This window comes from Otolemur garnettii, unplaced genomic scaffold (genome assembly GCF_000181295.1).
Source record: "Otolemur garnettii isolate 467f Iridium unplaced genomic scaffold, OtoGar3 scaffold00008, whole genome shotgun sequence".
Taxonomy (NCBI): Eukaryota; Metazoa; Chordata; class Mammalia; order Primates; family Galagidae; genus Otolemur; species Otolemur garnettii.
Genome location: NW_003852403.1, coordinates 24615163 through 24630280, shown reverse-complemented (window position 1 = coordinate 24630280; position 15118 = coordinate 24615163). Strand labels below are relative to the sequence as shown.

Below are 15118 nucleotides of genomic sequence, written 5' to 3'. Positions count from 1 at the left end.
CATCCATGCATCCATCCATCCATGCATCTATCCATCCACCCATGCATCTATCTATTCATTCATCCATGCATGCATCCACCCACCCACCCACCCACCCACCCACCCAAGCAATCATCCATCTAAACTAGTTTAGTAATCAGATCCAAAGATAGTTAGAACATTCACCATTATGTCACAGATTCTATAAGGCAACTATATCAACACATAATCATCATTTCTCTAGAGCACATGATAATGAAAGACTTATGTCATATCTATTAAGGAAAAAATGGAATTTCATACTTTTAACGAAGATTTTTGAAAAAAAATTTGGAGAAATAAAATGTTTGTCCTTTGCTAATAAACTTTCCTTATCCATCTGAGTGTTTGTATGTGGGGGAACAGAGTGATTTCATACACATTAGTAAAAAGCTGACTTTTATTTCAGATCCTATTCTGGGCTTTAAACAGCATTTCCATGCACTTAGAATAAACTGACTACATTACACATGAAAGAGCAGGGTACCTAATAAAACATCATCCCTCTAATAAGTGAGCAAATCAGAGTAGCATCAAACAGTTGATGTTTTAAGTTTATACGTATTGTAAATTAAGTCAATATAATTAAGGCAATATTACAATGCCCACTAGACTAGACTTAAATTTTTATGTTTGTTTCACATCCTACACCCACACACGTGCATACACATACCAAGAACACTATCCAGCATAATGCAGAATTTATTGATCCCAGGGTATTTTATATTGAATATGCCCATGATCGTGAGATTTAAGTAGAGCAGGCAAGTAAAAAGAGAATCAAAGCCTCTAGTCAATACTCTTGCTAAAGAGACTTTTACATGGAATGATTCCATTTGAATTTTTCAGAATTTAATTAAGCTTATAACACGAATACCATAACTTGGTAAAAAAAAGTTTTTGATATGACTAAAAAGAGCAAATTTTTTTTTTTTTTTTTTTTTGAGGCAGAGCCTCAAGCTGTCCTCCTAGGTAGAGAGGGCTGTGGCATCACAGCTCACAGCAACCTCCAACTCCTGGGCTCAAGCGAGTCTCCTGCCTCTGCCTCCCAAGTAGCTGGGACCACAGGCGTCTGCCACAACGCCCAGCCATTTTTTGGTTGCAGCCGTCATTGTTGTTCAGTGGACCCGGGCTGGATTCGAACCCACCGCCTTAGGTGTATGTGGCTGGCGCCCTTAGCCGATTAAGCCACAGGCACCAAGCCAGCAAATTTGTTTTATAAAAAGGAGAGAAAGAAGGGCATAATTAATCTCAAAAGAAATCTGAGAAATGGCAGAAAAATATATGAAAGGAATTCTATATAATAAAAGTGAGGTAAAAGACAGAAAAGTAATAATTCTGGCTGCCCAGACTTCAAAAAGTGAAAAAAATCGAGGAAATTTTTGTTATAGTGCAGCACCTTTTTCCATCAGCAGAGGGAGTCGTCAGAACTCACAGTTCTTCAGACTCTTTGGGTCTGAACTGTGTGTTAAGCCTCTTCGGGAAGGCACAGCTTCCATGGGAAACCTCTCATCTCCGGACCTTTCCGCAAACATCAGGCAGAAACCTACTTTTATTTCAGAATCTATTCTGATCTTTAAAAAAGGTTCCCATACATTGAGCATAAACTTATTAATTTTATACTTAAAATAACAAATTGTCTAAAATCAGGCTATAATTTTGATAAAAGAGCAAATCAATACTGCCAACTCTTTACTATTTTAAAAATTGTGTTATAAATCAAGGTAAATTGCATTTGTGGGTGAGAAACCGAAGCCAAGCAGTTAGCCCTAGACTAGACTTCAGTGTTTACGGTCACTTTGAATCCTACAGTTACACACCAAGCCTTCAGTAGCACTTCACTGAATGCGTCCCTGTGATGGGCTGGGCCTTGTGCTGTGCAAAGCCCACTGAGACTCTGCCCTCCTTCAAGGGGGCTGCAGCTTCTGGGGGCATCAGGCAGCAGCTGAGTCCCCGTCTGACAGCTGGATAAGTGCTCTGATAAGAATAGGCACAAGATGAGGTGATAGTCCCTAAAAGAACACCCAGTCCAGGCCCAGGGAATGCAGAAGTTCCTGGAGATGGTGCCCAGATCTGGTCCTGCAGGACCAGAATTTTTCTTACAATCTCCTGCTTAGCCAAGGCAAAAAAAGGTCCTGTGTTTCCATAGGTTATTTTCTTTTAGAGTTCACTCTTCCAAAGAATATGTCTCTCCTCTACCTTGTGCAGGATTAGCCTGGCTAACAGGGTGTGACACAAGAAGGTGCACACACGCAAAGTTATCCAGTCTAGGGATATGCTAGCGACTTGATTTCATGGAGGCCAGAGCGCCAGGGTAGAGAGGTGGACATGAGGGGCTGGGACAGGTCTGGAGGGGACATGCCAGGCTTAGTGTGCTCAGCTCTGATTCTGACCATTTCTTTGAGCTATGAGTTAATTTCTATGAAAGAAACTTAGGGCTAGTCCTTTACGAACTTCAGCAACTCTATTTTATTGATTTTGAGTTTTGAGAATGAGCAATCCTTGCTTCACAAAAATACTAAAGTTGTTTATGCAGGATTTGTTAACCTCGGTACATGTGACATTTTGAACCAGATGACTCTTTGCTGCTGGAGGCTGTCCTGTACACTGTAAATTGTTCAGTACCATCCCTGGCCTCTATCCACTAGATGCCAGTAGCACTATCCAGTTGTGACAACTAACAATTCCTCCAGACATCGCCAAATGTCCCTAGGGATACAAAATCATCCCAGTTAGAGACGCACTATGTTGTATGATCTCATGCAAATGAGGCTTTCTGTGACGGCGCCACTCACCTTGAGTGTGTGTTTTAAGTTACATTTCTAGCCATGGTGATGCATTTGTACCCTACCCACCTCGTCTCCTAAGGACTGGCAGAGAACTCTCCCTTTTGGTAGAGAGTTAGGAATACAGTCGGCGATGTTGGCATACAAACAAAACTAGTTGGTCCCTGCAGATGGCACTGGGGCTCTGGCTGCTAACACTACATTCTCAGCACCTGGGGAACCCCAGAAATCTTACTCCTCTTACCTCGGTTACAGCTTGGATGGACGCACCGTGTTTCAGAAGGAGTTCCATCACTTTGATTCGATTCTTCTTGCAGGCGATGTGAAGTGGGGTGAAGCCATTCTGCAAGGGACAAACATACATTGACTACATTCCCTGAAATCCAATTTTACTGTGTGTAGTAATTTTTTTTCTACAGATGTGTAGAATTTTTTTTTCTGGATGATGTGCTATAAAGACATTGCAATGAACAGAAACTAGGAAGGGTTAAACAGAAGATGGATTATTTCTGGAAGCAGAGGTAGTTTGGCTGCTCCTGGGAACTCAAGGTGCCCTGGTAACTGTGAACAGGAAGTGAATTTTTCTTACAATCTCCTGCTTAGCCAAGGCAAAAAAAGGTCCTGTGTTTCCACAGGTTATTTTCTTTTAGAGTTCACTCTTCTGAAGAATACGTCCCTCCTCTACCTTGTTTAAAACACAGGCTAACAACAGCTGGGCCCAAACATCTGTCCTCCCCCTAGTGCCCATTCTGACTTCTCTGCTGAGTTTTAGGACAACCACAAGACCATCTCTAAAACATTTTCATTTCTTCTCCAGCTTTAAGACTGAATGACGTGGGTGCTTACTCCAAGGAAGCAGAAATATAAATAACAACCCATCATTTGAGTCATTTGGTTTAATATTTAATCTAATAAAAGGATCTGCTTTTAAACAAATTACCTACCAAACTGTCCTGCCTGATAATTACGACCGTAGTGCCCATTTCAGTCACCAAGGGGGAAATATAAAATACCAGGCTCCACTGTAAAAGCCTAGGTCAAAGTCATTGCAGGGGTTTTTACAGAGGTTTCTGGGACTGTCTGTCCACTGTCCACTGTAGGAGGACGGGCTATAACCTCCATATACTGTTAAATCTTTAGAGTCAGAGGAAAATGAAAGTGGGAGCCCACACCCTGTTTTAGGACTTTTTTTTCTTGTAGGGAAAAATGAGTCACAACTGCAAATTCCTTCTCCTCCCTTCTCAGAATTCAAGGACTCGTTTGATACTCTGGTTGGGCCAACAGCTCTTGAAATGTTGCTCTGGTAAAAGTTTTTGGAATTAACAGTGGCGAGGGAGCTGTCTGGGGTCTGGAAAGTTCCTCTTTTATCATTCTTTCCTGCCCACTCTGAATTGTGGAGCCCCCAGAATAGCGGGGGCACTACGGATCCATCCAGACAGGGCAACCGCACCCGTTAGAAAGGAGCAGAGACCCTTCCTAAAAGGGTTGATGAGATGATAGACTTTAGCTCAAAATTGCCAGTAAACTCACATTTCCCCTAAAATTTGGTGACTTACTTTTTCCTCAACATGGGTACTTATTCTGAAATAAATTTAAACAGTTTTCTAAGTTGGGACCATTTCTTTTTTTAAAGACACCGAATGCCATCCTGCTGAGAAAACCAAACATCAAATTATAATTTTAATTATAGCATTAAAAGAGCAAATCATTTTAGGAGCAAAGACTACAACATGGACCACAATTTTGGCTGGGAACAGGAAACAGAAGATCTCAGGAGAGATGTCATTAACTCGACAAGGTTGACATCATAAAAAATTTTTGCTCACAAATTCTTAGACCTCTTATGTTTAAAAAAAGTTCTTTGACCATTTTTGCCTGATATCAGAATAACTTTAAATTCACAGAATTGTATCTTTACCCATAATAAGATGAGGTTGACCACCTGAGTCTTTTTTATCAATTTAGAATTTTAGAATTAAAACTGGTAATGGAGCTAAGGTTTGGAAAGTTCAGTCTTTGGGTTCATTTGTGTAAGAGAATCAACTAGCGTGACCAGAAAGAGGTTAATGATTTAATTTTATTAGCCTTTTCCATGTCAGAAACAGAAGGTTTTTCAGGTTTTTTTCTGAAGGGCATTTGAAAAAATTGATAAGTACACTTTTTTTAGCTAGCACCTTCCAACTTTACCACCTCCAAAGCACTTTCTTCACATGCAGAGACAGCGCATTGTTAGCAAGACAACTTGTGCTGGGCTCATCAGCTGGACCACTCACCAAGGCTTTGGCATTGGGGTTAGCTTTCTTATCCAAGAGAACCTTGGCGACTTTGTAGTGGCCACAGTGGGCAGCCACGTGGAGGGCAGTCAGGTAGTCGTTGGTTACATCGTCCACGGGCACATTATGCTGGAGGAGAAGTTGGACGCAGTTTAAATGATCCCCTTGGGTGGCCATGTGCAATGGAGACAATCCATTCTGGAACACATCAAAAAAATATCAGAGTTCATTCATTGTTTGCCCCTTTAAACACAAACGTGCCAAACTCAAAAATAAAGTGCAAATATAAATAAATAAAAATCCTAGCTTTTCACACAGAAACGCCTATTAGTTTTAAAAGGTTTTGACAACTGTTTTGAATTACAGCAACTTTTAAAGCTGGCCCTCCTGCTCTCATGATTATCAGTAACAAACTGTTGAGGATAACTTCTTTTCCTGATTTAAAAGCAGGGTGAACTGCAGTAAGGACAATACTTTACTGCACTCTCAATGAAAAGGAATTCTAAATATTTAGGACTGAAGGGAATAAACGAAGGCAAGAACAGACTGGTATTCATCAGACTGCTATTTATTTTGTCCTTACAGATCACTGACACTTACCACTGAATAGTATATTGGTTTGATTAAAAAAGCCTGAACACAACAATGCATTTGATCTCACAGACACGCAGAAAGGCAAACTTTTCCTTTTTCTGTCATTCTGGTGCCCCCACGTGTCTATGCAGTGGAAGGGCAAGGTGCTGATGGTCTCATTAACTAATACTTGCTGGGTTAGATTTAATCAACCGGGTTCAATAACAGTAAAGTATAGTAGGAAGTAGTTGAAAATTCATTTAGAGAGCTGAGAGGAGAAAGGAACAGGGTCAAAGGTAAATAAACTGTATAAAAGTTTAGAATGGCATGTGGCATTCCATGTGTTTCCTAATGAAGTTAAAACAAAGTATGAAGTTGTTAGTCATTTCAAGCACTGTCTTCTTTTAAATATGAAGGCAAAAATGGGGGAGCCTGGGAGATAACTGGAGAACCCAATGATCGAGAGAGGCTCTGTTAGCTATCGTAACATAATTTAACATATTTGGAGGAAAACATGATTTGACAGCAAATTCAGTTTCTACAAGAAGTTGTCATCAGTGAATTTTGACAATAATGACATATTAAATATTCACTGATGAATCAGTTATGTCCGAATTCTCTTGGGCAAGTTACGTGCCCCAAGCTTATCAGTGAATGAGACATAGGAAATCAAGTCACTCACTACTACCTATTACAACTAACTGTGCTCCTTAAAGGCAAGAAGTTCACAGTTATCATCTCTCCATATAGCCCATCATGGAGTCCTGCATATCCAGAAAGAGCTCAATAAATATTTATGTAAATTGAAAGACCTCCGATTCTGTCACTCCATCAAGATACTTCTGCCTAAAAAATTCCCCTCAAACATTTTAAACCAAAGTTGAAATTAAGGTGCAACAAAGAGTGGGAACTGTTCCTATTTGAGCTACTGCTGCCCATGAGCATATGCCCTGGTTACTCCTGCCAAATATTCCTTTACTTTGTGTTTTGATACAGACTTAGAGGAAAACACCAAGTAAATAAGGAAACAAAAATTGAGAGAATAAATGACTTAGTGGAGCGTAGAGATGGGAGGCAGTGTTAACACTAGCAGGAAATTCTCTACCAATACACAAAACAATGACGTCTGGGTGGGAAATGTGAAGGTCATTGGGGAAGGACAAGAGGAACGTGAGGACAAGCTCATCTCCCCCATGGAAAGAGGTGGTACTACCTACGGAGGCTGAAAATACACATGCAATGTGGCTGGCTTTCTCAGCTCAGTAAGGTGAAAGTCGCGAAGAACTGGGCAGATTGCCTTCAAGTTAGGAATGCATGCATTTACATAATAGTCATCAACAAATATTTACTGAAGTCCTACTATGTGCCAGGCCCTAATCTAGGAACTGGAGGTTATTGCACTAAATAAGAAAAAATTATTTCCTTCCTTCTAGAGAGCCAAACAGCAAGTGAGTAAAGAAATGGATATTTTCAAGAATGGTATTAGGAGCTCTGAAGAAAATAATGGTTTCTTCAAAAAAAAAAAAAAAAAAACCCTTTTTTTCATCCGAGTTGGGATGGACAGTCAGAAAAACCCTGAGAAGAATATAGGGTGTCCATGAAGCAATTTAAAATAGCCAAATTGCACTTGAACTTTATGGACACCCTGATATATGGAAGCCACAGAGATCTAGGTCAAGCTGAAGGAATCAATGGCGTGAACGGGAAATGAGAACGAAGTTGGAGTGTTCTGGGAAGTAAACGAGGGCTGGCTGACTGGAGGATGGTGAACAAGGAGCTAAATGGAAGGCGATGAGACTGAGAGGTGGTCAGAAGCTAGTGAAGAGCTTATTCTCAGTGCAGAGGGAAATTTCTGATTAAATATGGTAGATGTAATACAAATATATATTCTTTATTTCCCCAAACTCCACCAATTCCAGTAAAGAAATTTAAAGAGAAAAATACACATGTGTTGTGCCCTTCCTCTTTCCCACATACACAATGGGAAAGGGGAAAAAAGATGAATGACATCTACAAAATTTGGAATATGAGAAGAGTTTGAATATGAGAACTTGTCTAGCAGAAGAGAGAGGCTGAAACTTAAGTATCTATGGAGGGAGATAATCAGTGACACACTGACCAGTGTTTACCAACCAACTCTTCAAAAAAGAAAAGTCCCAACGTATACACCCGCCAATTTCCATGGAGTATAGATCAGCTTCAAGCCATTCGTGTAATGTTGTTGAACACGGAATTAGGAAGAGAGGTACACAATCACCTCTCGTGAGTGGACACGAACTGGCTTCAGCACAATGCTGAGTATAATACAGACAAATTTACCTCTCAAATCCCAAAGAGGTGGAGGCTATGGAAACATAGTACCTTGGAAGATGAGACTGAAAATAGAACTGGTGCAAAGTCTGTGTTCGGAGTTGTCAGGTCTTCAGGCCCTTCCCAACCTAGCCAAGCCAGATGATGGCCCCCTCCTGCACCACAGGAAACAGAGTCCTAGTCTATGGAGTGAGCGAGCCAGAGAGGTCCAGACTCAGGGGCTCAGGCAGAATAGAGGCCCGTGGTGAGCTTCTAGACTGAGAATAGGTGATCACAGCCAAAGGAAGGACAGTACAGGGTTAGGAATATGACCCCTGGAGTTAGACTGCCAGGGTTCAAATCCTTGCTTTGCCACTGGCTATTTTGAGAAAGCTACTATATCTCTTTGGGTTTCACCTTCCTCTTCTATGAAAATGGAATAATAGGGCAGCACCTGTGGCTCAATGAGTAAGGTGCCAGCCCCATATACTGAGGGTGGCAGGTTTGAGCCCAGCCCAGGCCAAACTGCAACCAAAAATAGCCAGGTGTTGTGGCAGGTGCCTGTAGTCCCAGCTACTCGGGAGGCTGAGGCAAGAGAATCGCCTAAGTCCAAGAGCTGGAGGTTGCTGTGAGCTGCGATGCCATGGCACTCTACTAAGGGCGACATAGTGAGACTCTGTCTCTAAAGAAAGAAAGGAAAGGGAATAATAGCAATACTAGTACCTCACAAGTTATTGTGAGGATTAAGTGAGTTATCAGACACAAGGTACATAGAGTGCAGTATCTAGCAAGCACTAGGTAAATATTAGGTACCATATTATGATTAAAGCATGCACTGAGGACAGGAAGACTGACAATCCCATTTCCTTCCCCTTCCTCAGAATGTATTCACACAGGTAGGCACTGCAAAATGCTGGTGGAGTCACCTCTCAAAAAACTGAGTGCCCCCAATGAAAAGGGCATCTAACCTTGACTATAGAGGACTCTCTGCCCCATGGCCACCTGATCAGCAGCCCTGCACACAGTCTGAGGTACAGACCCTTGTGGGAATCCTCCGATGTAAAAGGGCCAAAGCAAGCAAAGAGAAAGAAAGGAAACCTGAAGAATTTGGGACGTGTGGGAGGCAGAAAAAAATTAAATAAAAAAAGGTATCTGGAATGTTTTCAGAAAGGTAATTGCATTATGAATTGCATTCATAAGACAAGAACAGGATGCTTTAAGAAAAAGAAGTTATCAGAGAACAAGAAAATGTTTCTTGAAAGGTAAGAGCATGGAAGAAAAATTTAAGAAAATTTCCCAGGAAAAAACCCAAAGTGATAATCAGATGAACAATAGGAAAAAAAGATGAGACAACTAGATTTTTAACTATGCCTGTCTGAGATAAAACAAAATTTAAAGAGAACAATGGGAATTCATTGGAGGGTTTTTAAGCAGGAGGCTACCATGATTTGGTTCATAATCTATGTGGGTATTCTGACTGCAAAGGGGGAACCGGCTTGTAAAGGAACAAAAAGGGCAGTGGAGGACTGATAGGAAGCTACTGCGTTGGCTCGGTGAGAGACGGTGTGGCTCAGAAGATAGCAGTGGAGGGGAAGGGGATAGGCATGGACTGGAAGAAAAGAAGAGAACAAATAGAATGGTAAAGGTGGACAGCACTCAAAAGGCCAGTGTCATGGCATACAATGAAAAATATTTGTTGGCTTAATTCTGTTGTATAACACCTTCAATGGGTCACCAGCGTTAACCTGGCAGTTTGAGTTTCTGTCCAGCCATTCTAGAGTTGGGGTAACACTGACCAGAGTGCAAACTAGAGTCATACACGCTTTCCTTACTTTGATAATGTTTAGAAATCAAGACTCTTAATAAAGCTCAATATAGCTTCCAAAAATCAATTAATAAAAATAGTAGTGACAATGAGATGGTTTGCATGTATTTTGAAATTTATTTGTAGATATTCTCTTTTTCAAAACGTCAAATGGTTTTATTGTTAAAAAAAAACTAAGACACTTAGGAAACCATTAATTTTTCTCAGGGAATCATCATATGTTCTTATAAAATATTTCAGCGTTCCCAAAGGCACAATCAAGGTGCAATCTTTCCAGTCTCCAGTTTTCATCAGCTAAGTGATATCCTCGGCTTCTTGAATAGTCTGTGAGCTCTCAAGAAATAAATTGTGAAGCTAAAATAAGACAGCCAGCATCCAGACTTTAGAAAGTATAGTTCTTCTTAACCCAACAAGCAATCATTTCTGAGCTATGAAAATTTCTGAGTCAAATCTTTTCTTTCTATAAGAAAGCAAAAACCACACACACAAGTGACTTTGGGTATGGCGCATTCCACATAAAGTCTTCCAAACTCAAACTTTCTCTGAGGATCTCCAAAGATCCCATGAACATAGCTACTTTCATTGCTAAATTGACACTGTCATTTTCTATAAGATTCAAAAGGCTAGGTCATGGAGCCAGCCAAGGAATTCAAAGCTAAATGCAGTCTAATGCCCAGAAACTTGAAAAGAAATTACCTTGGTTTTTGAAAGAATGGGGGCAGCTCGATCCAGCAACATTTCCACCACCTGCTCGTGGCCACTCCTTGCCCCACAGTGCAGTGGTGTCAGACCGTCCTATAGAACCAAGGCAATATCATCAATTAGATGTGACAGTACAGTCTATAAATTCTCTGCATTTCTTCAAGACCCAGCATGGCCTCCTCCGTGCTGTGGATCAATGGGCCTCCAACACTTGCTCATATGTCTCATAAAATAATTCCGTATTTTCAGGTTGAGAAACTGTATTTTTTTAATAAGTTTAAGTAGTTGCAAAGTATATAACTTCCTGAAAATCTGAATACCAATATTTAAATATGCAACTGTCCCACTTCTCTTTTGAATATCCAACGGAATCTAAATACCATAAGTAATTTGATGCTCACAAATACCACATATATTTTTAAAATAGAGATTCATAATAGGAATTTTACATCGGTCCTTTCTCCTCTCGCAATTTTATTTCCATTCCATTTCTCACATACAATGTTACCTCAATGTAATGCAATTTTATGCTCAAGTGGTTTTTTTGTTTGTTTGGTTGGTTTTTTGAGATAGGGTCTTACTCTGTCACTCAGGCTAGAGTTCAGTGACCTCATTGTAGTTCACTAGAACCTCAGCAATCCTTCCACCTTGGCCTCCCAGAGTGGTAGGATTGCAGGCGTGAACCACCCTGCCTGGCTGCTCAAGTGTTTATTAATTACCATATTTTATTTTCCTGCCATGAAATTGTATAAGTTTAAATTTAAGAAAGGTTTAAACAAGATTTCCTGAAAATACAAGCCTCTAAGTCTCCTGATTGGAATTATCATTATAATTGTTCAAATACCACTGATCAAAATAAACATAATATATATAATAAAACATACAAATAAATATATAATAAAACATAAAAATGTGATTATTCAACAAAAACAATTTATTAAAATTTCTCTTTTAGTGAGGTTTATTTTTTTCCCCACAATTAGCTTAGGTATCTGCTAATGAATACTAGTTATTGCTAGAACAAGACGGGGTTCAGCACCAATACCAGCCCTAATTTTTGCTTCTATAGATATTAGGGCTAAGAAATCTTGTTTGCTAAAGCAGATAGACTTTTGTTGTGACAGTGTCACTAATTTGCCAAATTCCTGAATTCCATGTCAAAATCACCCCAAATTGACCCCTAATAGGTCAATTTATGAATTAGGTCCTTCATTTTTGCCAGCAGCAATGAATTCACCTGATCATTAGAGCCGTCTAGTTCTCAACAGGACACTGATGTTTTGAATTCTCCCTTTTGCTGCCTCCCCTTACTATGTGGGTGAAAGAGAGTGAGGCTTTTCTTTTTTTTTGCAGTTTTTGGCCAGGGTAAGGTGACCAGACATCCCCCTTTTGGCAGGACAGTCGTGATTTTTAGCAATTTGTCCCGCATCCCACAGTGTTTTAAAAAAGTCCCGATTTTTGGAAAGAATGCATGACAAGCTAGGGAACAGTGAGAGAATGGGAAGGAAATATACGGTTTTTGGATGCTGAAAAGGTTAACGTAACTTCATGTGGAAATGAAAAGGCTAATGTAAACTCCCTACTCCCCTCCTGGGCAAGGTATCAGAAGGAGACTGGCTCCCTCCCTTGCTTCTAGGCAAGGACAATTAGCTTAGAAGGAGCCAAACTATCTGGAACAAACAAGTAGCCGCCCCCCCACCAGAGTAATGTGATCAGACGTCCCGCTTTTTAACAATTTGTCCTGCATTCTGCAGCATTTTAAAAAAGCCCCGATTTTTGGAAAGAATGCATGACAAGCTAGGGAACGTGGGAGAAAAGGAAGGGAATATGCGGTTTTCAGCTGCCATGTGGCTATTTTGCCAGGATATGCATTTTATATTATTTTTGTTAATTTTATAATGTTAAACTTTAATAATAACAAATAATTGTTGAGAACTGATTATCGAGAACTGCTTATCAAAGTTTGCATTGTTGTCAGGCCCCGCTCCCCCCAATGGTGTTCTGCTTTACCAATGTTAAAATCTGGTCACCTTAGGCCAGGGCCAGGTTTGAACCCACCACCTCTGGTATATGGGGCTGGCGCCCTAATCCTTTGAGCCACAGGCGACTCCTGGCCTAGGACTATGTGTTACAGGATAGATGGAAAAGGGAACTGAATAGGAGGTTGAGGAAGTTGAGAAGTTATTCACTTAAAACCATCTAAATGATCCCAGATCACTTGGAGATATTTCCACACACATGCTGGTTTATGAGTTCCCCAATTTGAAGATCCCTGATATTGATTCTTAGTACCTATTTTTTCAGGATAATCACATTTAAAAATATATCAGTTTTCAGAATAGGACATAAAGACAAGAGGGACTCTACCTAACACATTCAAATATTTTTGACCTGGTTGGTTGTACCCTCACATTAACCTGAAATAAAAAATTTGATTCATTATATTCAAATAACTTTCCAAACTGTATGAGTAGATCTTGAAAATAAGCTTAATTATCAGTAAGATATGACCTTATTTCTAACCTACCAGCCAAATCTCAATAATATTAAAATTCATTAATAATGGAATTTGAATGGGAAACAGTACACGACCTGATTTGAACAATTTTTGAGCATGTTTAAATCTTCTGCCTTTCATGATGGTTTAAAACATTTGCTTTTATAAACCAAAGTAAAGCAGTCTTTCAAGTGGAAACTACGTTTTGCAAATGAAATACAGAAAGAGAGTTAATGAAAACCATGAATTCCAAAGCACTTCTTGATAATGTAAAACTTGAAAACATCTAAAGGAGAAATAATACAATAATCACGTCTGCCTTTTGCTACAAAAACACATCATTTCATACAGACTGCAGTATAGTGATTGTCTCTGATGAAATAAAAGATCAAAATAGTCTCTTTCATTTTCTCTTAAGCAGACTCTAAGAAGAGATGATGAAAGATGTGTAGATATCTTCCAACTGTGATCACACAGAAAATCATTATTTTCATTTATCCTCGAAAATGTTATCCCTTAAGTTCAAATGCTACCTACTGAATGCAAAGCAGCAACGTGTTTAACTATCTAAGAGCAAACACTGTCTCAACCACCAACTCCTTAATCCCCTGAAGGACACTGTTCCTTCTTACACCTACATTTTTTTTGTTGATTTCATCTTTTTAGAAGTTTTCATTATGAAATTTCAAACATATTTCAGACAAAAGTAGAATGAATAGTGTAACGATTCTCTAGGTACCTAACTCAGCTTCAACAGTTGCTGTCCATCATGATTGATCTCTGGTGTTTATTTTATTTTATTTTTTTATTTTTTGCAGTTTTTGGTCCAGGCTGGGTTTGAACCCGCCACCTCCGGCATATGGGGCCGGCGCCCTACCCCTTTGAGCCACAGGCACTGCCCGATCTCTGGTGTTTATTAAAAACAGAATCAAAAGACTCAGTATGAAAAGGTGATATTTTTCACCAGTAGAAGATTGTGAAGGGCTATCGCTCCAGCCACTGTTCCTGAATCACCTTGTGGCAGTGAGAAAGTCAGCTAGTCTCTCTAGGGTAAAACTCATCAGCTCTGGCTGATCTAGGAAGAGCTGCCTGAAACACAGCTATTTCAACTGTGATTCTTCTTGCAGTATTTTTAACACTAACTTCAAGCGCCTGTCTTCTTTGGACCCTCTACAAATTCGCTCTGGCACTTTTCAAAGGTATGTGGCTCTTCAAAACCCCAGCAGGAGGGATTTCTCATCAGGAAGCCGCACAAGATGTCACGACTGCCTGGCTGCACAGGCGGTGCTGGCCTAGCTGCCTGGACGGTGACAGGCCAATGGAAAACTAGTGCCTGGAGTTAACGTGAGATCTGTAATTAGCATCACAGTTTCTACTGTCATGAAGACAGAGGCAAGGCAGCTGGTCCAGGGTGACGGAAAAGTATCTACCATTTAATGATTTATACTTAACTCGATTTAAACAAAAATGAAAGAACAAAATCAGATACTGACTGTATTCTATACCTACTTTTAGGTAAGAAATATGTAAATTTGGAATGAATTTTGTTGGCTCTGAAGCTGGTGTGTGGCCCATCACTCCCTTTCCTGAAGCACAGTGCCGATTACAATACCTCTCTGCTCAAAAAGAGCCTCAGTAACTGTCCTCTGCTTCTCTGCCATGTCTAAATTCTTCAGGTTAGCGTTCCAAGTCCTCTAAGATCAGAACACTGCGGTGCTTGGTTCAACTTGGCCTTTTCCTAATCCTTTAACAAGTAACAAGCACTCTGCAGCAACTGGGAGGAGTCTCTCATTTCTTGTTCTCACCTTGTTCAGGCCACTTCATGTACCTGAAGGTCCCTTCCCACTTGCTCCAAGATTCGAATCCTTACTGTTTCATAGTACAACATATCTTTGAAGCCTTTCCCTGAACTAAATGTACTCTTTCTACCGTTGAGGCTTCTATCTTATTTTCTGCGCCTCTTTTGGGGGACCTATAATTTTTTAATCTAATATTTTAGTTATTCATGCATTGTCATTTCAATTAGGCACAAAGAGTCTCTTTCTTGACCTCACTCTAGTCAGGCTCGTCTGAATTCTTTTCTGATCTAGGTCCTGACGTCAAGCTGCTGTATGTTAGCCTCTGCCGAGCAGGAACCCGGCTGGGTCAGTCTAGG

At 40.1% G+C, this 15118-nt stretch overlaps 1 protein-coding gene across 7 annotated transcripts in view; it reads right to left on the bottom strand.

Moving 5' to 3' along the window:
* ANK3 (ankyrin 3) overlaps positions 1-15118 on the bottom strand; it is a 327889-nt gene that overhangs the window by 155544 nt on the left and 157227 nt on the right. For 6 of the 7 annotated variants that reach the window (XM_003783638.3, XM_023509551.1, XM_023509546.1 and 3 more), the window contains exons 9-11: positions 10461-10559; positions 5078-5275; positions 3049-3147 (exon numbers count right to left, since the gene is read on the bottom strand). In XM_003783638.3, the coding sequence (XP_003783686.1) occupies positions 3049-3147; positions 5078-5275; positions 10461-10559 (396 nt within the window). The remainder of the gene's footprint in view (positions 1-3048; positions 3148-5077; positions 5276-10460; positions 10560-15118) is intronic. The other variant, XM_023509548.1, reaches the window with a different exon arrangement.